This window comes from Chenopodium quinoa, unplaced genomic scaffold (assembly GCF_001683475.1).
Source record: "Chenopodium quinoa cultivar QQ74 unplaced genomic scaffold, ASM168347v1, whole genome shotgun sequence".
Classification (NCBI taxonomy): Eukaryota; Viridiplantae; Streptophyta; class Magnoliopsida; order Caryophyllales; family Amaranthaceae; genus Chenopodium; species Chenopodium quinoa.
The window spans coordinates 541,939-565,525 of NW_018743616.1; the positions used below are offsets into that span (position 1 = coordinate 541,939).

The following is a 23,587-nucleotide window of genomic DNA, read 5'->3' on the forward strand; positions in this document are numbered from 1 at the left end:
TAAAGGGATACGTGTTCATCAGGATTTGTTGTTCCATCGTACATGGCCATGTTGGGTGTAGTGAACCTCTTTGGCACTTCAACCATGGCGATCTCTTCTGAGAAGGGTGACTCTATGTAGCCATCAGCAGCTTCCTCCTTCATTGGTTTTGGCACTCTAGGGATCTTTGCGATCTTTGCCTTGAAAGCCTTGAGGTATTCCTTGACTACCTTTTTTATCTTTCCCTGCTCGGTTCTGGCTTGTTTGTTTCCCTGTAGGGTACCTGCATCAATAAAACCTTCATCCAAGGATATATGCCTGTTGTTAGAACCTTTATCCCCGTTATTTGGGGTATGAAAAGCTCCTGATAGGTCAAGGTGCATGGCTATGCCTTTAGTGTTCTTTCTGGTATTGGCTGTTTTGGATGCAATCGAATGTATTTGGCTACGAAGGGCTTTGTTTTCCTTGGTTAGAGTGGTGAGTCTAGCCTCAGTTTTGACTTTTTGGGCCAACAGGGTTTCGATCTGGCTTTTTTGTTGGTCTAAGGTTTGGCGGAATGTGTTCATTCCTTCATTGATTTCAGCTATGGTGAAGGGTACTGGGTTTCCAAACATGATTAAGGGATGCTCTTTGTGGTCTTTTAAAGAGTTTTTGGCGGGTTAACTGATTATCGAACCCACGGTGGGCGCCAAATTGTTTAGGACAAATCTTAGAGGGGTAGTTTCTAGGAATTTCCTTAAGGTTTTAGGGGTATCAATAATCAATCCTGCAATAACAAAGAGCAATAATACAACAATGGATTAAAGATTTAATAGAGAAATAAGAGTAAGAATGACAATACTGAGTAAGGACAGCTTCCTTGATCAGAATGACTACGATAGTTATTGATTAACTTGCAAATAATTAGACTACATGAGTATGAATGAGGCTGTATATGTGTTTCTAGCTATTTTTATCTACGGGTTGCTAGGGTTTACACGGATTTACATAATATATTCAAAAGGGGAAGATCTTCGTGATTTATTCTTCTTACCGTTATGCTTCTATGTATTTTTAGCATAATTGCCTTGCTGATTTGCTGATTGATCCCATTGCCTTATTTGTATCAATTCAGCAGTTAGCTTGATTCTTTCTCCACTTGGCTTTGTGCTTAGGTCTTCGAGACTTCCAGTGACAGCTCTATGCTTTGTGGGCTTATAGAAAATACGGGCCCAACAGTTATATTGCTATCTAGGTAAACATATTTTACTCTTTTCATTCAAATTATCTTTACTCTTCTCATATAAAATGTATTTATTTTATATTGGGATCTGATATCCAACTATTTTTTTCTCTCACCTTACATATATTACTAAGAGATTATTGGAAATTGCAGGGTAGCTGCAATTGACTTATTTATTTTTTATTTTTTGTTCAATGGCGGATGAATGCATATTAGTGGGGTCCCTTGATCCCACTTGATTATTTTAAAAAAATCTTAACTAGATAATTTTTTTTTCCTATAAAAATTGTTTATATTCTTAATCAAATGACCCCCTTAAAATTTGTGAAATGCATATTGACCCCGTTAAATATTTTTTCTAGATTCGCTATTATTTTTGTTAAGCTTGCTGTTAAGTGTTTAAAGGCTAAATAGTGGGATAATTACTATTAAAATGATGGTAATACCAAGAGAATTATTAAGATTTTAATGATTTGAGTAGGCCATAAAGCAATTTTAGCTGAGGTGGTTGAAAATGAACTTTCACTTAGGATGGCATATGAATTTCAGGTCGCTCCAACCTCATTTAGTAAACCATGAACAGTTTTAAATACTTCTTTGACTTTCTTTCTTCCAAAGTTTCGACTATTGATTTAATGTGTCTGAAATGTTTCCCAAGCGCTGATATCCACACATTGTGAGTATTTTTTTTTTAGTATGCTTCCCCTGGTTCACTGGAGCTTAACTCCGACTATATCCGGATTCAACCCAGGTCACACATATGGCTTATAGTGGGTGAATCTCCCAACAAGAGTTTTCTGTATTTGGTGAGGCTCAAACTCAAGACTCCCCTTAAGCGACATCAAGTTGCTTACCACTTGAGCCAACACTTGTTCGTCACATTGTGACTTATGAGTATTACTTAGGTAGAATTGTTTCAAACTTTTATTTTCAATCTTTTTCAGTTTTGAGTTGCCCTTATCTATAATGATAGTCGTAGTTAGTGTTTAGGTGACGGTGTGGTGGTTGTGAGGCTACTGGGTATGGGAGATGTTAATGGATTGGGGTTTGAGCATGGTATCTTCGTAGTCAAGGCTTGGTCTACATGGTGTAGGTGGGATGGTGGGTGTTGGGTTAGAGTAGTTAAGGTGGGGTAAGAATTGTTAGAGGTCTTATATTAAAGAGCCTTTATTCCGTACTTTGCAAGTTCCATCGACTCCAAAATGAGGGCGTATAGTAAACGATGGGTGTAGTGTAAAAGATGCATATTAAAGAGTCTTCTTTCCATACTTAGTAAGTTCCATAACTCCTAATTGAGGGTGTATTGTAAATGATGGGTGTAATGTAAACGTTGACTTTGCCTAAGCTCAATTTGAACTCAAAAACGTGAATCTATGATTCAAATATCGGGTTTATTTTTAGTTGAATGTGAGTGTGAAACCTTGAACTTTAGTGGGTAGAGAAAAAATATATTTGGAAAGATCCCTCAGGTTTGGCAAAATTTTGTAAATACCCCCATGTTTTTTTAAGGAGTATTCCTAGGGTACCCCTATAGTTTATTTACCTATTATGTCCAAATTAACGAGGGAAAGCTAAAAGCCAATATTTCACTTTCACTTTCCTCGCCTCTCACCCTTTCTCACCAAAGTAAAAACAACACCACCAACAAAACCTTATATTAGTCCCAAAATAATTTGGAGTCGGCTAACATGAATCGTCATAAGGATAAAGTGAAAATATATTAAGTTTTGAGAAAACTTAACCAAATTAAAGAAAATCAATATAGTTCATAAAACATTATAGGGATAAATGATAAAATTAAATAATATAATATATTTTAAAAGTATTTATACAATTATGACATGTAGTTTGGAATGATTTTCTCCTTCCACACTGCTTTATCCAACACCAATGTAAAAAACTACATATAAGTTTGAAATGATTTTCTTGGTGGATGTTTTTATACATCGAACATAGATTTAAAAAATTTAAAACATAGGCCTCAATTTACTAACAAATGCAACATGTACAAACTTACTAATTTACATTTTTCACCTCTATTTGGTATAAGAACATAATTTGACCTTAATTTCAAATTGTTTCATCTTTCTTCCAGCAAAAATAAAAGAAAAAAGTAAATGAAAATCATCACATTTTAAACAATTGAATAGGTAACAGAAATGAAATTAAAATTAAATCGCCATACTTACAGAAATTGAAGAGAGAATCCACGTGATTGGTGCAAACTCAAAAAACCTAGCAACAATTTGGTAAAAAAAAAAAATGTCCAACAACAATTTGATAAAAAAAGGTTAACCTCATGTGACAATTTTGGTAAATACAATAAACTTAGACGACATTTGAACCAAAAATATCTCCTTTTTCTGACAAACTCTTCAAAATAATTATTTTAATTCGTTCTCGTATTTTGTATATTTGTTTTTTCTATTTAATTAATATTTCACCCAATTTCTATTTTGTAATTCCCTAATTACCCAATAACAAAGGTTCCATCAATTTTAAATGCATTTTCCCACTAATTCGTGCATAATTTCAATTTTTAAATCATCATTCTCTCTTTCTAATGGTTATTTTAATTAACTTGTCCCTTTTTTCTGTTATATATTTATTTTGTTTTAATTAGGGGGATCCATATATAAAACAAATAGGATAAGAAAGCGTAGTATATCGGGGATTTTTTTTTTTAAAAAAAAAAAAAGCAAAAGAACGTACTAAGGGGCCGTTTGGTTTGCAAAGTGGAATCAGAATGGAATGGATAAAGGGTATGGAGGAGAATGGAATGAAACCGTTGAAATTTTCTATGTTGTTTGTTTAATAACAAAGGGAAACAAATCCCACCACCGCACCACCACCTAATTCCACCTTTTCCAGTCACCATCCATATACCAACCCACTCACCGCACCTCCCCCACCATTCGCCGCCCTACGCCACCCCTCCCCCACCCCTGCACAGCTCATCCCTCCCCCAAAAAACCGCCCTTAGCCCAGAAAAACCCAAAAACCCACCCCCCTCATCGTAAAACTCATCGGCTGGCCCTCCCCCACCCTCGAAACCCTAATGCCTAGGGTTTCGATGGTGGGGGAGGGCCGGCCGATAAGTTTTACGGTGAGGGGGATGGGTTTTTTTTAGGTTTGTTAGGTTTTTCGATGGTGGGTTTCAAGAGTGAGGATGGCCGACGAAGGGAGGGGAGGTGCGGCGAGGGGTGCGAGGAGAGGCGGCGAGTGATGACAAGGCTGGTCGTGGTGCGGCGAGGGGTAGGGGAGAGGCGGCGACGGATCTAAGTGGAGGGGAGGGTTATGCATGGGTGAAGGAATGATTTTCCGGTGAGAGAAGGGGTGGCGAGGTTCCGGTGAGAGGCGGCGAGGGTCAGGGATGGCGGCGAGATTCCGGTGAGGGGCAGCGAAGTTCCAGCGAGAAATGGCCTGGGTGAGGGTGGTTGATGTGGGTACGGTTAGGGCTAAGAAAAACTATCTGAAAATCCGAAAATCCGATGATCCGCATCCGATCCAAAAATTATGGATATCCGATTCGAAAATGATTTCGGATCGGATATCGGATCCGAAAATTTCGTATAGCAGATCGGATATCCAAATTTTGGATTTCGGATATCCGATATCCGAAAAAAAGTCGGATATCGGATATCCGATCCGATATCCGAAAAAATACCCAAATCAGCAAACCTTAAATACCCCGAAGGCCCAAATACCTCCAATGGCCCAAATGCCCAAACCAACAAACCCTAAATCAAAACCCTTCACCGCCCTTCTCTCTTTCCTCTCAAATCTCTTACTGTAATTTTCATCCTCACCGCCACAGCGCCACTCTCTCTCTTCTCTTTCATCATCCTCTTAGATCTCACTCATCTCAGCAAGGACTCCTCTCAAATCTCCTCTCTATCTTCTCTTTCACCTTCTTCAAACAAATAATTGTGACTATATATTGAAATCAAGTATCTTCAGCCTCATTTTAGGATGTGCTCAAATAGTAACAAAAAAAAATCCGATCTTTGTCAAAATTTAACAAACCCAAAAAAGAAAACTAGTGGGAAAAAAATGCCAGAAATTGCTTGTAACAAGTTTCCACCTTGGGTTGTTCTTTCTTTTGGTGCTTTGGGTTGTTTTTTGGGTTATGGACTTCTTTGGCTTGCTGTTTCTCAGACTCTTTCAAATACTTTATTGTTTTGTAATTTGTGAAAACTATTTGTTATATTTTTTAAATTTTTCATTTGTTTTTTTTCTCATTTTTCTGGTTGTTCAAGACTTTGAAGGTTACAATCTGTTGAAGGCTTCAAGTAGTTGTAAAGAATTTTATTTTTTTTGGTTTAGAACACTTGTAGTGAATTTTTTATTTATAGAATTGATGCAGAATTAATTTACTTCACCTTATAAATAAAACATACCATTTAATTATAATTAATATAATATAATATTTTTAAATGAGTCGGATATTGGATATCCGAGCTATCCGATCCGAAATTTTCGGATATCTGGATATCGGATATCCGAAACTTTCGGATCGGATATCGGATATCCTAATTTTCGAAAGTGGATATCCGATATCAGATATCAGATATACGATTCGAAATTGGATTTCGGATCGGATATCCGATCCGTGCTCACCCCTAGGTACGGTGGTGGTTGGGGAAAGAGAATGGGAAAGGCTGGGGGGTGGGGAATGGGAGTAGAAGCTTTTTGGGTAATCGTAAGGGAAAGGGAATGATAGAAATGCAAAAAAAAAAACAACAACAAAGGGAATGATTCCCATGGAATCCCATTCCCTTTGATTATTACCGCGAACCAAACGACCCCTAAGTACTTTTAACTTTGTAATTGAGATGAGTCCCGCCGAGAAATAAAAATTGAATTGCAAATGCGAATTCAGCGGAGGAGTTCCAAAAGGATAATTGTTATGTATCTGTTGTAGAGGTGTCAATTCGAATAACCGGATAGAGTTTGGGTTGATCCATGACGGGTCGGGTTTGTTAAGGTCGGGTATATTCGGTTCACAATTATCCTTTTGACGCGATTCGGGTCATATCATGTCACTTTAGGGTCGGGTCAAATTTTGGTCAAGATTTGTCGGGTCCAGATCGGGTATGGGTCGGGCCAACTTCAGATCGCATTAATGGGTTCAAAACGGGTTTGGCCGGGTTAATTTCAAGTCGGATGACTTAGGATCGGGTTGGTTCCAGTTTGGTTGATTTCGGTTCTGTTAAGTTCAGTTTGATTACTAAGGTTGATTCAGTAGTATTCGGTCAATTCTTATTTAGATACTTTTTGTGTTTGGTTGAATTTTGGTTGGGTTGGCCAAATTTAATACCAAATAAGTACATTTTTGAAATTAGAGTATTTATTGAGTTTTTTTCTTTTTTTTTTTTTTTTTTGATTTTTGATTATTATTATTATTATTATTATTATTATTATTATTATTATTATTATTATTATTATTATTATTTTATTTTCTTGTTATTGGATCAATATTAAGTCATTCATGTTTCATTTTTCCACATCTTGTTATTAATATATATATGTAAGTAAAAAAAAAAGGTAAATAATAGGTTGGGTTTAAAATTATGCTTACTATGAAATCATGTCAAGTTAAAATCAGGGTGGGTTAAAATCAGGTTGGGTTAATATTAGTTCGGATCAAAAATAGATCGGATTGAATCGGGTAGTTGTAGGGTTAATTTTGGTTCGGATTGAGTTTAAGTCGGGTCAAGTTGGTTCAGTTTGAGTTCAAGTCGAGTCAAAATCAGTTTCGGGTTGACTTCAAGTGGGGTCAAATCGGTACTGGATTAAGTTCAAATCAAGTCAAATTTGGATTCGGGTTGAGTTTAGTTTGGTTACCAATCGGGTTTGGGTCTTAAATTTTTCAAATCAAATCGGATCGGTTACAGTTCAAAATGGATGATTTTTTCACGTCGGTTCAGTTTTGACACCTCTATTATTGTTGCAATGATTGTAAAAAAAAAAAAAAAAAAAAAAAAAAAAAAAAAAAAAAAAAAAAAAAAAAGTACTTTTGAACAACAATAGAAAGTGATGGACCACATTACATCACTTTACTTTTCAAAATTTAGTGTACCATTTCGTAATACTATTACATTATTAATGGTGTAATTTCCCAACTTAATATTACATATATGAGCTTTAAAAGTATACCATTAAAGCCATCATTAGTACCGATATAATCATTATGGTACCATTCTGATCCACAATTATACAAACAATTCACAACTCAATGGTAGTAATTTTAGCTTTAAAATATTTACGGAAATGCCACATTATGCATATCTATAACTAATACTAAAGCATGCACAAAGGTTATAGTATTAAAATTTTTTAAATTTAAAATATTCACCTAAATCCCTTCATTTCCCCTCCTTTTTAATTTTATTATTATTATTATTATTATTAATTTTTTTTTTTTTATGTACTCCCTAAATTTCAGAAAAGGTATTTTATAAACATTGTAAAGGAAATGGAAAGAATTCAAATAAGTAGGGGAGAGGGTAATGATAAACGTTACATTTACTATATGTTTGGTATCCTAATGGAATGGAAACAATTTGAGAAGATTTTGATTGAGTAAGGAAACATATTTTGTTTCCACTACTTTGTCAAGGGTAATAAATTGGGGGATTTTGTTCCCTCCGAAAGCGGTATTTGTTACTTGTAACCCATACCAAACAACTAGAAATGGAAATACTTAATTGAATCCGTTTCTTACCTCTAAAATTACCATACCAAACGCCCCATAAGTTGGTTTTCCTTAATTATTTCTTTTAGTTGTTTATTTTTTCTTTATATAAAAAAAAATTACCTCTAAAAAAAAGAGCTTAATAATTATCATTGGTCTATCATTTTTCTGTTCATGCCAAAGTTAAAAAGAGTTAGATGTTCTTTTTTCTTTTTATATTTATTTTTTATTTTTTTATAATTTATACTTCCAATTTTTTTTAATACTACCTCTGATTTTTATTATTGGTAACTTTGGAATATTTTATATCTTACAAATAATACCCCAAAATTACAACTAATAAAAATCGGAGGTAGTGATTATATTTTTAAATTTATTTTAAATAACTTAAAAATCCAAACATTTGCTCGGGAATTATCTAGAAATTCACATATGAAAATCCGGCATTTGCACTTCCTTGATTTCAGCAAACCCCTAAAACTTGAACCTGGTACTCATTAGTCATTCCTAGTTGTATTTAGTACTGGTAGATTTTACAATTTGATTGTTTGATGCATTACCGAAATAGGATAATTTTACCATATGTACTCCGCATTAGAATAATAACCCATACATTGATAAAGACACAGTTATTGTATTATTTTCGATATATTCGATATGTTAATAACAAGCTACATGTAAGGTCTTCCTTTGTATACGAAGTACAATTTTGACTTTCATCCAAATAATACAATCATGATATGAATACTACGTATTAAACTTGACCTAAGAAAAAGTCAAGCTATCCAGACCATATAATTTTCCTATATAAAGGGTACCTATTGCCGCTAAGAAAGTACAAGAAACCAAATACACATTATTAAAGCTGAGCTTTTATACCCTTTTATCAAAGTATCCCACACCATCTATCTTTAGCTTTCAAAATGAGAAATCTTGCATTTGTCTTCCTTTTTTGTCTACTATCATCTCTTTCACATGCCATAGAGCTCGACTTTTGTGTCGGAGATCCTAGTCTTCCTAGAGGATCAGAAGGATATGCTTGTAAAGATTCTGCTAAAGTCACAACTGATGATTTTGTTTACACGGGCTTTCGTGGAGAAAAAACTCCAAATAATGTTTTCGGGAACAATGTGACATTGGCTTTTTCTGATGTGTTCCCAGCATTTAATGGTTTAGGCATATCTATGGCTAGGTTAGACTTTGCTGTAGGAGGAGTAATCCCAGTACACTCCCATCGTACGTCGGAAGTTCTTCTTTTGGTGAAAGGTTCCATTATTGCAGGATTTATCGACACAAACAACACTGCATATTATAAAAGATTAGAGGTTGGTGATGTGATGGTATTTCCACAAGCCATGCTTCACTTCCAAATCAACATTGGTAAAACTCCGGCTACTGCATTTGTTAGTTTGAATGGAGCAAACCCAGCACTACAGCTCACTCCTACCTCCTTATTCGCTGGAAATTTACCTGCTGATGTAGCCCAACAAATCACACTCTTGAGTCATGAAGAAGTAACGCGAATGAAGAGAATCTTCGGCACAACCTGACAAAATTTCTTTCTCAAATTATTTCAAATTTAAATTTACCATAATTAATTTCTAAAAGATTGTAATAATAAACAAGTGCATAACTTGAGATCATGTCAATTTTAAATTATCCACTGCGAACTTCCCAAATTGGTTCGTCATTTCTTGTTATATGTATTATATATGTACCATGAGATATAGATCAAGTTATTTAAAATCTTGTGATCAATAAAATTTCCTCCCTTTACTTTATACTCTCTAGCTTTGTTCATCTCATCTTATACTTACTAAAGCCTATTCACTTCATCTTATTTTTTCTGAACTGAAATTAATTTTACTGAACTGAAATTATTTTTGCTGAACTTAAATTATTTTTACCGAACTTAAATTATTTTTATTGAACTGAAATTATTTTTACTGATTCTCTATTAAATTTCTTCTTTAGAGTTACTATATTTTGCTGAAATGAAATTATTTTTACTGAATTGAAATTAATTTTACTAAACTGAACTTATTTTTGCTGAACTGGAATTATTTTTATTGAAATGAAATTATTTTTACTGAATATTATTTTTTTAAGGTGAACTAAAAAGGGCCTAATTCAAACAAAAAATAAATTTAAGTCAAATGAGTTTTTTAATTGATTTTATTTTTATTTTTATTTTATTTTAAGCAATATTAATTAACTTAATGCAAGAATAAGCGATTTCTAGCAATATTAAGTTCACGTACAACCCATTTATCATGCATTATTCTGGTGTTAGACCTTTGCATGCCCTTCCTGCTGGAAACCTTTATACAAAATAGATGGTACCTCACATCTTTGCAGTTAGCGTTTGCGAGGAATGGGAGATCGAAGGGAGTTAGCAAAAATATAATTAAAGAAATAAATATTTTAAAGTGTGCAATGATAAATGTGAAAAAATCTAAGATTTAGTTAAAAAAGAAAAGAGGAAGTATTGTACACCATAAAAGAGATTAACAAAATATTCTACTCTGTTATAACGGATGTGTGCAATACAACGATTTGGAAACTCACCCTCAAATACAATGTAAAATAAATAGCAAAAACACAATAATAAAAGAGACAAGTGTTTATGAGGAAATTTAGATTTCCTCCCCTCAAACCAAAATATTGTTTTAAAAAGTTCCTACAAAATAAGACAATAATTCTCTTGATGATTTTCCTCCTCAACAAATCATCAATTCAACCATCATAATTTTCTAGTAAGCCTAAACCCGCTAACATAGAAACCCACACCAATTAGGATAATTTACTTGCTCCCCAAGCCTAAATAATCCTACATTGATTATATTCCTAAAATCTATCTAGTTTCCTAATTACAATCCTCATCAAACTAGAAAAACATAAAAGATAGAAATAAATAAAAGATACATCATATCTTTTTCCTAACAAATCTCGTTGGTATTTGGTAAGTTTAGTTTATATCCTAACAAACCTTCCCTTAAACTCAACTTACCAAACATCCACATGTACCAACGAAACGTATTCCTCTATAGTGCTACATCATAATCATCATCTACGGCAATAGTAGCGATCCCACCCCTAACATTCTTCTACGCCTTCAAGTCCTCCTTGTACTTAGAACACCTTGTTTGAATGTGTCCCTCTTCTTCACAATACCAACACTTTATGTTAGGATTGACCGCCTTCTTGCCTTTCCAATTTTTTTCACCACTTGTCTCCACTACCAATCCCTCATTGTTGATTAACGATCCTCCTTGCTTCATAAATCTCTCCGCCTCGTTTAGGGCCACCACGGTATCGTCCAAAGCAATAGTAGTCTTCCCTACAAGCATACTAGTTATAACATAATTATACTTTTTAGGGAGAGACGTCAACAATATAATTGCCTTGTCTTCTTCCTTGATTTTCACATCTACATTCGTTAATTGGGTGATCAAGACATTAAACTTATTTAGATGATCTTGTAGTGAGCCAACTTCCTCCATCTCGAGTGAATAGAGATCTTTCTTCAAAAACAACTTGTTTGCTAATGACTTGGATGCGTACATCTTTGTCAACTTCTCCCACAAATCTTTCAGATTTGTATCCGACAAGACGTTGTACTTGATCTCTGGGGCATGAGCCAATCGAATTGTACTAGTAGCGCGAAGTACCATATCCTCCCACTTGTCCTTCTTCATCGCATCGGGTTTCTTATCCTCCAAGGTTTTGTGAAGACCTTGATGTGTAAGAATATCCTTCACTGTACTTTTCCATAACGAAAAATTCGTCTTCTGGTTAAATAATTCTACTTTGTATTTGTTCCTAAAATCCTCCATAGCTCTCAACGTAGCTCTGATACCAATTTGTTATAACGGATGTGTGCAATAGAATGATTTGGAAACTCACCCTCAAACACAATATAAAATAAATAATAAAAAAAACTATAATAAAAGAGACAAGTGTTTATGACGAAATTTAGATTTCCTCCCCCCAAACCAAAATATCGTTTTATTAAGTTTTTACTAAATAAGACAATAATCCTCTTAATGATTTTCCTCCTCAACAAATCATCAATTCAACCATCATAATTTTCTAGTAAGCCTAAACCCTCTTATATAGGCTAACATAGAAACCCACATCAATTAGGAATTTTACTTTCTCCCCAAGCCTAAATAATCCTAGATCGATTATATTCCTAAAATCTATCTAGTTTTCTAATTACAATCCTCATCAAACTAGGAAAACGTAAAAGATAGAAATAAATAAAAGATGCATAATATTTTTTCCCTAACAAATCTCATTGGTATTTGGTAAGTTTAGTTTATTTCCTACCATACTCCTTACACTACAATAAATCGCCCTCTTAGGTTCAAATTTCGCCATATTAGGCAAAGAGGGCGAAAATCGCCCCCAAGTTGCCCTATTAGCTTCAAAGGGCAACTACAATCTTTCGTCCTCTTTGTTAAAGATCAAAGAAGGCAATAAATTTCGCCCTCTTTGATCAAAATAAAAAAGGACAAACATTTTTGCCCTCTTTGATTGAATCAAGAAAGACGATAAACATAAATTAGCTCATAAAATTAAGAATTTAACAAAAAATCACAAATTTAGTAAAACTGAATCGAGCAAATTCGAATGTGATACTCAAATCAGAAAATTCGAGCGGAAAGAGAAAATTCGACAGAGAATCAAGTAAAACTGAATTTGATATACAAATCGTGAGAAATCAGCAAACTATAACAAATTATCACCAAAAACTCAAAATATAATAATAAAATTGATACTTGAAACATTCGATTTGGGCGAATAATTCAACAGAGAATCAAGCAGAACTGTATCCAGCAATTCGTATCAATTGGAAGCAATTCGAGAAATAAGAGATTCGAGCAATCAATTTGGGAATCGAGTAGAAGAGAATCGAGTAATAAGAGATTCGAGGAATCAAATTGGGAGATTCGAGCAATCAATTGAAGGCGATATAGGGTTCATCATTTTTTAGTAGGAGAGAGATTGAGTGTTTAGAGAGAATAAATCATTTTTGGGTAAGTTGTTATTTTGTTTTATTTTATTACTTGTAGTACTGGGTGTCTTAGTGAGGGCCAAAGAGCAACGAGGGCAATTTACATTTCGCCCTCTTTGCTCTGAAATAGAGGACAAAAATTAAGTTCGTCCTATTTGCTTTGAAATAGAAAGAAGAAAGTAAAATTCGTCCTATTTGCTCTGTAATAAAGGGGCGATTACAAACTCGTCTTCTTTGATAGAAACTAATAAGGCAAGTTTGAAGCGTCCTAGTTGGTAAGATAAATTAAGGCAAAATACAACTCGTCCTCCTTGATCAATTTATGTCGCCCTCTTTGATCTTTTTTCTTGTAGTGTTACATTGAATACATAAAAATTATAATGCAAGTTAAACAAGCAAATAAAGATTGAAAAAAAAAATCAAATAATTTAGTACCTTCTACTAATAACAGAATTACCAATTGTAATCGATTGATATTTTCTACATATAATTTTGTCGAGCCTCCATCAAGTAACCCCTCGTTGCGCCGCCCCTGATTTGAGGATGTTTGACGTGTTTTGGAGGAGCATCAAAGCATAAGCTTGTTTAGCATGGGCACTCTTCATCTGAGTTACTGAGTATATAAACAATCGGTGGAGTGCATGGGTCATTCAATTCTATAGAAAAATCATATTTTATAAGAAAAAGATGCAACTTTTATAATATATATATCCATTTTAAGCAAATGTATATGGTGAACCTAAAAAGTAACGGTGTTTAGTACTATATATAAAATATCATTTTAAGGCGTGTTTAGTTTATACAGTGGTATGGAGTTGAAAACTTAATTTTTAATACCCTTTGTTAATTAAATTATTGTTCTTGTAAATAGATTTTTCTTTGATACAGAGATGTGGTATGAGTCATACCTACCACCCTCCCCATCTAAACCCCGAATTTGTGAGCAGCTTGTAATGTGGCCCAGTGGGATTAAAAAGTTTTTAAGTAATCCAATAAACTATAATATATTACCCAAAAAATGTTTAATATTCCACAAATATTTAAACTCAAAAATCAAACTCTAAAAATAAAAGTTATATACAATTAAACATAGAAAAAAATTTGTTTTCAAGCTACATTATTAGAAATTTGAGTGGCTTATTTGCATCTTATATTTCGTTTTTTTACTATATTAATGGTATATTATTACTTTTTATGAAAGTCGTAAAAACAAAATATTTGGGGAGTCTGTTTAACTATTAATCCATCCACGTACGTTATATATAAAATTCAAAAAATAATATATCGATCTAATAACTTATATAGAATTTCCAAACACCTACATAAAATAATTTTTAAAAAGTATTCAGTAATTATCTAATTTTCATACATTGAAATGTTCAAAAAATTGTATAAAATGTCTAATAACTTACTACCTCCGTTTTTTATAATTGACACGTTTTGACTTTAGCACTATTCACTCACTCCCCTTTGACCGTGTTTTGTACTTTATATGTAATGAAAAATATAGTCATGTGGGGTTTTGTTAGATTCATCATGATATATATTTTAAAAATATCAACTTTTTATAATTTTTGTTTATCGGTAATTAAAGATATTAATGAATAAATTTGTGTATTGGCAAACGTGATAAAAAAACTTGTCAACTAAAAAAAAACGGAGAAAGTATATTATATCTCTCATCATAGTAGTCATATATATACTACTATCTCAAAAGTAATTTATCAGTATATAATTTAAATTTAAAGACGTGTGGGGTGGAGCAAGTAACGGGCGGGTATGGCGGCCTTAAATCCACCCACCCCAATGCCCCATCACCCGTGACGAGTATGATTTTCAACTCCATCCCCGTCCATCACTTGCCAAAACTAAATCCATCTCCACCCCCTATTTGATCCGCCTTACTGACATTGCTTATTAGAGGCTCACAAATTTTAATTAGTTAGCTATTTTTAAAAATAATGTAACAAGTTATCTTGAAATTATAATACTTCCTCCATCCCATAATTTAAAATAACAAGTTACTGACATTGCTTATTAAGGATGATGGACTTTTTTTCACTATTTATGTATTAGCTTTGACCTTAATTTTTACTAACATGTTAAAAACATATTTTATCATAAAATATATTATTAGATAGGTATTAATATAAAGTTTCATAATATAATTTTAAAAATAATTTTCATCAATATTTAATCATATAAAATAAAGTCAAACTAATGCATTGGCATTTGTGCAAAGTTGACTGTGTCAATTATTTTGGGACAGAGGGAGTAGTAAATTAATTTAGTCGATCAAATATTTAGAGGAAATACTCATACTATTAAATATTTGCCTCCGTTTTTTTTTTTTTTTTTTTTTTTTTTTTTTTTTTTGTGTTGACACGTATTCCTTTTTAGGAAGTTTATTTTTAGTTGACACGTTTCCTTTTTTGGTAAGTTTTATAACTTGCTTTTTTAGTGTACCCCACTTGCTTTATCATTCTCTCTCCACTTCTTAATACGTGTGTCTAAATTTGAACGTGTCAACTAAATAAAAACGAAAAAAGTATAACACATGTGTCTTATCTCATATCCACCATTTGTGACTCTTTTATACACGAAAAACAGGTCATCTTGCATCTTGTTAGTCTCGGCTACTCGAGTAGCTTTATACGAAGCATGAACTATATATTTTTTCAAGCCATGCATGTTATTAAAAATAACGCGAAATGCAGACAAGATTTCCGGAGCATCAGAAGCTTGATTGTGGAATTTGATGGATCTAGATACAGGAAAAAAATATGATTATATTCTTAAAATGAGCATGGTAAATTATTTCATATTCAACCCATACCATTTTAGACACCACGTAATTATTTTGAGAGAAATTAATTAAAGATAATATTATTCAAGTCAATAAAACAATGATGACGGTGCTCAAATTATTGGATTAACTAGATTTGTAATTTTCACTATTTATTATTATTAGTTTAACACTATATATAATTATATTAATTATCTAATTGCAAAATAAGATGGAAAATTTGTAATCACAAAAATAAAAAAATTAAATTATATCATACTAAAGAAAATAGTGGAAGTCTTACATGCACGACTAATAACATAATTATGGATTATGTCATAAAGTCATATGTAGGAAAATATTATTACATAGTGTTAAATAAAAGAATAATATATTTGTTGAATTTATATAAATAGATTATAATTACCAAACTATAAGGGAAATATTATTGCACAATATTAAATATTCTCTAAGAAGTTTTGGCAAAGAAAATAAATATATTTTGGCGGGAATTTTTTTAAAAAGAAGATGACATATGTCATCTGGTTTCACCTATAATATAGTACGAAGTATATAATAATATATAGTTTTAGCTATAGATTTATGTGTTAAAGTCAATTTGATGCAATATAACGTAAAGATGTATTTTTTTAAAAAAAATAATTTATTTCATACTATAAATAAAATCCATTTCATTGTAACGTATCAGAAAAAAAAAAATCAATTTAAGCAAATAAGGTTAATATTACTAATAAAAATCTTTAATTTCTATTATAATATATATAATTTTCTTTTTTTTTTTTTGTCTTAAATAAGTTGTCAATCAAAGAAATATAAAAAGTGAAAATAAAGTTAGAATATAATTATTTTTGAAAAATAGTTTTGGAGGGAAAAAACGATACTATGAAGTGACATGTGTCATTTTCGATGTCTAATTTAGTATTATGTTATTGAATTGATTGATGATTGACTCAAAATCTCAAATTATTCATTGATTTTCATATATACAAAATAAACAATATCATACCCTTTTTGAACAATTGAACAAGTCAAGCCATACTGACCAAAAATTGTTCCTCTATATAAAGGGTGCCAATTGCCACCAAGAAAATGCAAGAAATAAACCAATCCGCAATATAAAGCTATCCTTCAACACTTATACTTTGTTTAACAATCCAACGCCACTGCACCTTTCTAGCTATAACAAATTAACAAGCTTGCATAATAATGAGCAATCTTTCATTTTTCTTAGTCTTTTGTTGTTTACCCACTTTGTCCCATGCCATAGAACTCGACTATTGTGTCAGGGATCCTAGATCTTCCTCGAGGACCTCAAGGATATGCTAGTAAAGATTCTGCTAAAGTCACAACTGATGATTTTGTTCACACAGGTTTTCGAGGTGAAAAAACTACTAAGAATGTTTTTGGAAACAATGTGACATTAGCATTTTCAGATGTGTTTCCAGCCTTTAATGGTTTAGGCATATCTATGGCTAGGTTAAACTTTGCTATAGGAGGAGTAGTTCTAGTACACTCTCATCGTACATCAGAAGTTCTTATTTTGGTTAAAGGTTCAATCATTGCAGGATTTATTGATACAAACAACACTGTATATTATTAAAGATTAGAGGTTGGTGATGTGATGGTATTTCCACAAGCCATGCTTCACTTCCAAATCAACGTTGGTAAAACTCCGGCTACTGCCTATGTTAGTTTGAATGGTGCAAACCCAGCATTACAGCTCACTCCTACCTCTTTATTTGCTGGGAATTTACCCGCTGACATTGCCTAGAAAATCACACTCTTAAGTCGTAAGGAAGTTATGCAAATGAAGTGAATATTCGACACAGCTTAACAAAACTCCTTTCCTGAATTATTCTAAGTTCCCAAAATAAAAATGAAATAAAGTAATAAAAGAGTGCATAATTAAATTATATATGTCCATTGTATTCCTTCAGCTTTTTGTACAAATGAATAATTTTTTAACATATACATATATAATATCCTCCTTGCTTTTTCTTTAATGCTCATCAGCTCATCCCTTTTTAGGACAAATGGACAATACTTCCTCCATTTGTACATTTTTAGTTGACACATTTTTGCATTTTTATTTTTTAATATTATTATTATTATTATTATTATTATTATTATTATTATTATTATATACCAAAAATAGATAAAATCATACAACCTCCAAATAATTAGTGGGAAGCCGAGATACAATCTGGGCTCCCACTCCTCTAATTATAGCAAATCTAATCCTAGGGAACCTTGATATGGGCAGCAACACGTACCCCAATGTCTTGCATCTTTAAGAACTTCTGAACCCGCTTCAGTAATGTAACGGTCTCCTTCTCTAATTCGCCAAGAGAAGAGAAGGAGAAAGGAAGGAAACCGTACCCAATTGTTTGACAGTTAGCCTCATACTTAGTCCGCTTTCAAAGAGCAACATCTACCACAACCCGCCCAGGAGAAAAGTCAGACAACTCAGACTGAGTCAAAGGAGAAGACCCTGTCAATTCAACACACATATCGCGACCCCGCTTCCAAGATAAAGTAACACATCTGCAGATCTGAGGGCCCCATTGTTTCCTCCCAGACAACCTAGTGTCAACCTCCTTCCTTGCCGAAATCCCAAACCGGTAGCAAATATCAACTAGAGTATCTCGAACAACATTATGCCGATGTTTAACACCCACAATACCGACACACGACAGCGCATGATTGCCGAAAATATCCCAAATCCTTGCTTAAGAAGAGCACGGTGCAGAAAATAGAGAACAAAGGAACACCCAACCGATAACACAACACGCTGCGATAAGTCTTCGCGTTCATCGTCTGACCTAACCCTGAAATAGGGACCGCCCGAAGCCAAGCCGATGTATTATTATTATTTTATTTTTTGTTTTGGTCACTAAGTGAGTTTTATAGATCAAAATCAACAGCTATATACCCAAGTCCCCTTAGGGAACAAAACAAAAGGCAATACAAATGACCATCAACCCAAAAGAGAAGCAGACTATACAAGCTTCTCTAAAAAATCCATATCAGAATTTTTAATATACTTTGATCTAAGTCCTAACAGCCTAGTTCTAATATCAAAATTTACAGTTTTTACAATGGTATGTATACATGGAACCTTTAGATCCCAAAGTGCTGTATTCCTTGCCTTCCAAATCCAATATATCACTGCTAACAAACTCATCCTAATGATTCCTTTCTAGAACTTGGTATGAGTTGTTCTATCTCTTCTACTGGTTGCTTTTAGGTTCTGGCATTTTACCTTGAAATTCAATTCGGAAGTCACTTCCTCAATGACTCTTTTATTGTAACTACACTGAAAAAACAGGTGATCATGACTCTCTTTATGATTTCCACACAGGAGGCAATCAGGCCTAGTGCTTGCCCCAAATTTGATCAATTTGTCCCTGGTTAATAACCTTCCATGCACTGCGAGCTAGGAAATGAACTGATGCTTAGGGACAGCCCACCTATCCCAAACAAATCTGCTCCATCCATCTCTAGCCTGACAGGTCTCAAAAGAGTATAACTCTTACTTATTCTGTATTTACCATACCTAAAAGAGTTGTTAGCATACACATTCATCATTGTTTGCTTCACCTCACAAAACTTCTTCCAGTACCAACTGGTATCAGCTGTAGGTTAGTAATCCAACTAGTTTTTGCCTTTTATGTACACTGCATTAACCTACCTCACCCAGAGATTCTCTTTATTCTATGCTATTGCCCACACATGTTTCCCAAGAGCAGCCTTATTCCATGTCTCAACATCTTTTATACCCAAACCACCTTCGATTTTCAGCTTACAAATATCCTTCCAGGCTATATAACCAGGTTTATTATGTAAACTTCAATGCCATAGAAAATTTCGACAAATTGCATTAATTTTTTGTAATAATTTCCTTAGGCATAATCATGATATGAGCCTAGTAGGTTTGGATACTCATAAGGACAGAATTTACCAAGAGCTGCAAAGGACAAGTGTCTTGAGCTCCACACCTTTATTCTGGTACCCATTCTATCAATAAAATGTTTACAATCAACTACAGAGAGCCTTTTTGAGCATATTGGCACACCTAGATACCTAAATAGGAGCCTGCCTTTCCTGAAGCCTGTCATATCTAGAATTTGTTCACTCAAGTCATTGTCAATTTCACCATAGTAAACAAAAGTCTTCTCTGCACTAGCTTTTAACCCAGTAGCATTTGTGAAGGCTTTAAAACCTTTCATCATCATTTTTACAGACTTGACTTTTCCTTCACAACAAAGAATTAAGTCATCTACAAAACATAAATGGGTAAAACCCACAACTTTTCATCTGGGGTGAAATTGAAACTTGGTGTTAGTGCTGATAACTTTTAGAATTCTTAATAAGTATTCAACACACAACACAAAGAGTAAAGGGGAAATGGGATCTCCCTATCTCAATCCTCTTTTTGAGCCAAAAAAAACCATGTAATGAACCATTTATCATTAGTGAAAACTTAGGAGATCTGACACACACCATAATGAGTTTAATGAAGTGGCCAGGAAACTGTAGAGCATTCATCATTTCTTCTAGGAAATCCCAATCCACGGCATCATAAAATTTCATCAGATACAACTTAATAAGACATCTTGGAGGGGCAACTTTCCTATTATAATTCCTCACTAGATCCTGACAAACCATGATATTATGCACAACATATCTACTGTGCACAAAAGCACTCTGGCTCTCAGCTATTATCTCAGGAATTACCTTTTTCAACCTTTCACAAAGCATCTTTGAGATGCATTTGTAAACCATGTTACAACAAGCAATTAATCTGAACTCTTTGACATTCATAGGAAATTTAGTTTTAGGAACCAAGGTTATGGAAGTAGTGTTAACTTCTTTCAGAATTTTACCAGTCTCCATAAAGTTAAGAATAGCTTCACTGATGTCTTTACCCACTATATCCAAGCATTCTTTACAGAATTACTCCCAAATTCATTTGGCCCCGGAGCTTTGTTCTCATCAATGTCAAACATGACTGCTTTCACCTCCTCTTTGCTAAAAGGTGCTGACAGTACATTTTGCAAATCCTCGTTCAACAAAGGACCTTGCTGGACAATATGCTCATTACAGGCTTCCTTTCTTCTGTAGAGGTTCCCAATATGTACTCATAATACTCAAGGAAAGCTTTAAGAATATCATCAGAATTCTCACCTTGCATATTCTGAATAGTATATATCTTGTTTTGAAACTCTTCTTCAGTGACTATGAAAGATCATGGTGTTTTGATCTCCTGCTTTTATCTCAGTTCACTTTTGTTTTCTGTCTCAAGTATGAAATGTAATCATCTTGAGCTAGAATCATGTGTTTTTTTGCTGTCAATTCTTTCTCCCTCAGCTCCAGATTCTTGGGATCTTTATGGAGTTCAAGATTGACATTTATCTGACTCAGATTTAGACAAGTTCTACTACACCACAATATTCAAATTACCATGCTTATTAAGATCAACAAGCATTTTCTTTACCCTTTTGAGTTTCTGTACAACTCCATACATTGGGGTACCCTTCACATCTTCCTCCTAGGCTTGCTTCACATTATCCCGAAATTCAGGTTTCCTGCTCCACATATTGAAGTATATGAAAGGTTTTTTTCCCTCCTTCTACTCTGGGAAGACAGAAACAACTCCAGGGCAATGATCAAAATCCTTCTTATTATGAAAATACATCTCAGCATTCTTGAACAAAATCTAAAGGACACAATTAAAATCACCAAGAGCTATCCATGCCCCATCAATTCTACTGCTTAATACTCTAAGGTCATTCCACAACACCTCCCTTTCAGTATTAGTAGTAAAAGCATAGATGAAAGTGTAGTGAAAACTTTCCTTCATGCTTTTAGATTTTACAATACAATGAATCAGCTGACTTGTACACATAACAATATCAACCTCAAAGGATTGAGATTTCCAAGCAACCACTATTCTGCCTCTATTTAGGGAACTATTATTACAGGTGATATTCAGCCATCAAAAACCCCAAGGTAGAGATTTCCCATGTTCTGAGATTTCACCTTGTTTTCCAAGAGACCAACGGAGACCACAATTTTGATCAACCAGAAATTGCTTATCTTTTAATGCTTTCCTGGTCAAGTTGGCACCCGTTACATTCCAGGATATTATTCTATCCATTGCTGTCAGAGGGTATTCCTCCCTCTGCAGCTTTGGTGCTTACTGCATCAGTATTACTAAGTTACTCTGATCTACTTCCCCTTCACCTTATCTAGAACAACAAAAGGATTACTAATTATTATTTTAAACACTAGTTCAGATGATTTGCTTGAAGATTTCATCACCTCTTGAAATTCACCTTCTTTCTCCTTCTCTCCAGTTCTCACTATCTCATCTTTTATTAGCCTTATTCTTCTCTAGAAAAACAAGTTTATTTGCTATTGTTTCTGAGTTTACAGGCTTCTTTAGCATCAGTTTTCCTTTAGGAACCCAAATTTTCTTTTTCTTGCCTCTACAAACATCAACCGTGTGTCCCAACTTCTTGCACAGAGAGCACAACATTGGTCTCCATTCATACTTCAAACTGACCAAGACCCAACTTCCCTTCTCATTCACAAGCTTACACTCTCTAGGAGTGATTGATCCACTCCAACTTCTAGCATGACCTAGCATATTGCAATTTCTCTCTTCTAGCCATAGCTTGATCCGTTTTCACCAATTTCCCATTGATCCAACAATTTTCTTCAGAGATCTTTCCCACAATACTTCAAATCCAGATTCTGCACCTGAAGCCAAACTGGGATTTATCTTGAATTCCTCCTGTGAAATTGTCGTATCCAGTCCCAAGGTTTCAAGAAAACAGGCTTATTATCAAGGAAGATTTTAGGTCCAAATAGAGCTTTGTCCCTATTCTCCAAAGTAATAAAACTAACAATGAAGATACCTTATCCTTCATAGCTACCTTATCAACCCCAAATTCCTCCAAATTCTTCTTAAAAACCCCTCTATACAGAAATTAGCGGAGTTTGCCCACAAATGTAACAAACTATAGATAAATTCCAAAAATCAATTTCTTCTTGAATGTCATCCATATCAATTTTGATGCAATCAACACTTTTGATCATCATTTAACTCAATTACAGCATCAAATTTTCCTATAAATTCTTAGAAGCAGAATCAACACGAAAAACAAAAGGTTGAAAATCTGGGTTACCTTGCATATTCGATTTGACCTTCGAGATAGCTTTCATTGCACTAACCCAGTCTGAAAATGTCTGCCTAACCCTTTCTCGCTGCTCCAATTCTTCCATCGAAGCTTCTGGTGAAAGAATTTGCTCCTCCATAAACTTTTCAATATCTGGGTTTACATTTTCATCCTCCATTATTTCACTAGTACTATTTTTCTCCTTATTCTTCTTCGGATTCTTATGTTTCTGTGTTTATATTTGTTTATTTTGCCTAATTTCCGAGGAAGATTGAGTGCGTGTGCCCACTGACATGGCTGCCGAACTTGCTCGGAGGAAAGCGCACACTTTCTCCCCCCTGTGCCTTATTATTATTATTATTATTATTATTATTATTATTATTATTATTCTTATTCTTCTTCTTCTTCTTCTTCTTCTTCTTCTTCTTCTTCTTCTTCTTCTTCTTATTCTTATTATTATTATTATATTATTATTATTATTATTATTATTATTATTATTATATTATTTTTTTTTTTTAATAAAATTAACCCTCAACGATATAAAAAAAAAATCACCTTGTCTGTATACCAATAGTAAAGTGAAGTTATTTTGGGAGGGAGTTTTCTCTCCTAAACTCTACTTTATCTCTATTTTTTTTCCTTCGAATCATTATAATGCTTAAGAATTTAATTACTTTGT

At 33.6% G+C, this 23,587-nt stretch overlaps 2 protein-coding genes across 2 annotated transcripts; both read left to right on the forward strand.

The window, feature by feature from the left end:
- Positions 1 to 8,748: 8,748 nt before the first annotated feature.
- LOC110682939 (auxin-binding protein ABP19a-like) lies at positions 8,749 to 9,664 on the forward strand. Its single transcript, XM_021859286.1, has one exon. The coding sequence runs from the start codon at positions 8,822 to 8,824 to the stop codon at positions 9,446 to 9,448; it is 627 nt and encodes a 208-aa protein (XP_021714978.1). The 5' UTR covers positions 8,749 to 8,821; the 3' UTR covers positions 9,449 to 9,664.
- A 6,054-nt stretch (positions 9,665 to 15,718) lies between these two features.
- On the forward strand, positions 15,719 to 17,324 carry LOC110683107 (auxin-binding protein ABP19b-like). The gene is made up of 2 exons (XM_021859460.1): positions 15,719 to 15,727; positions 16,992 to 17,324. The coding sequence occupies exons 1-2, from the start codon at positions 15,719 to 15,721 to the stop codon at positions 17,322 to 17,324; spliced, it is 342 nt and encodes a 113-aa protein (XP_021715152.1).
- The last annotated feature ends 6,263 nt before the right edge of the window (positions 17,325 to 23,587 follow it).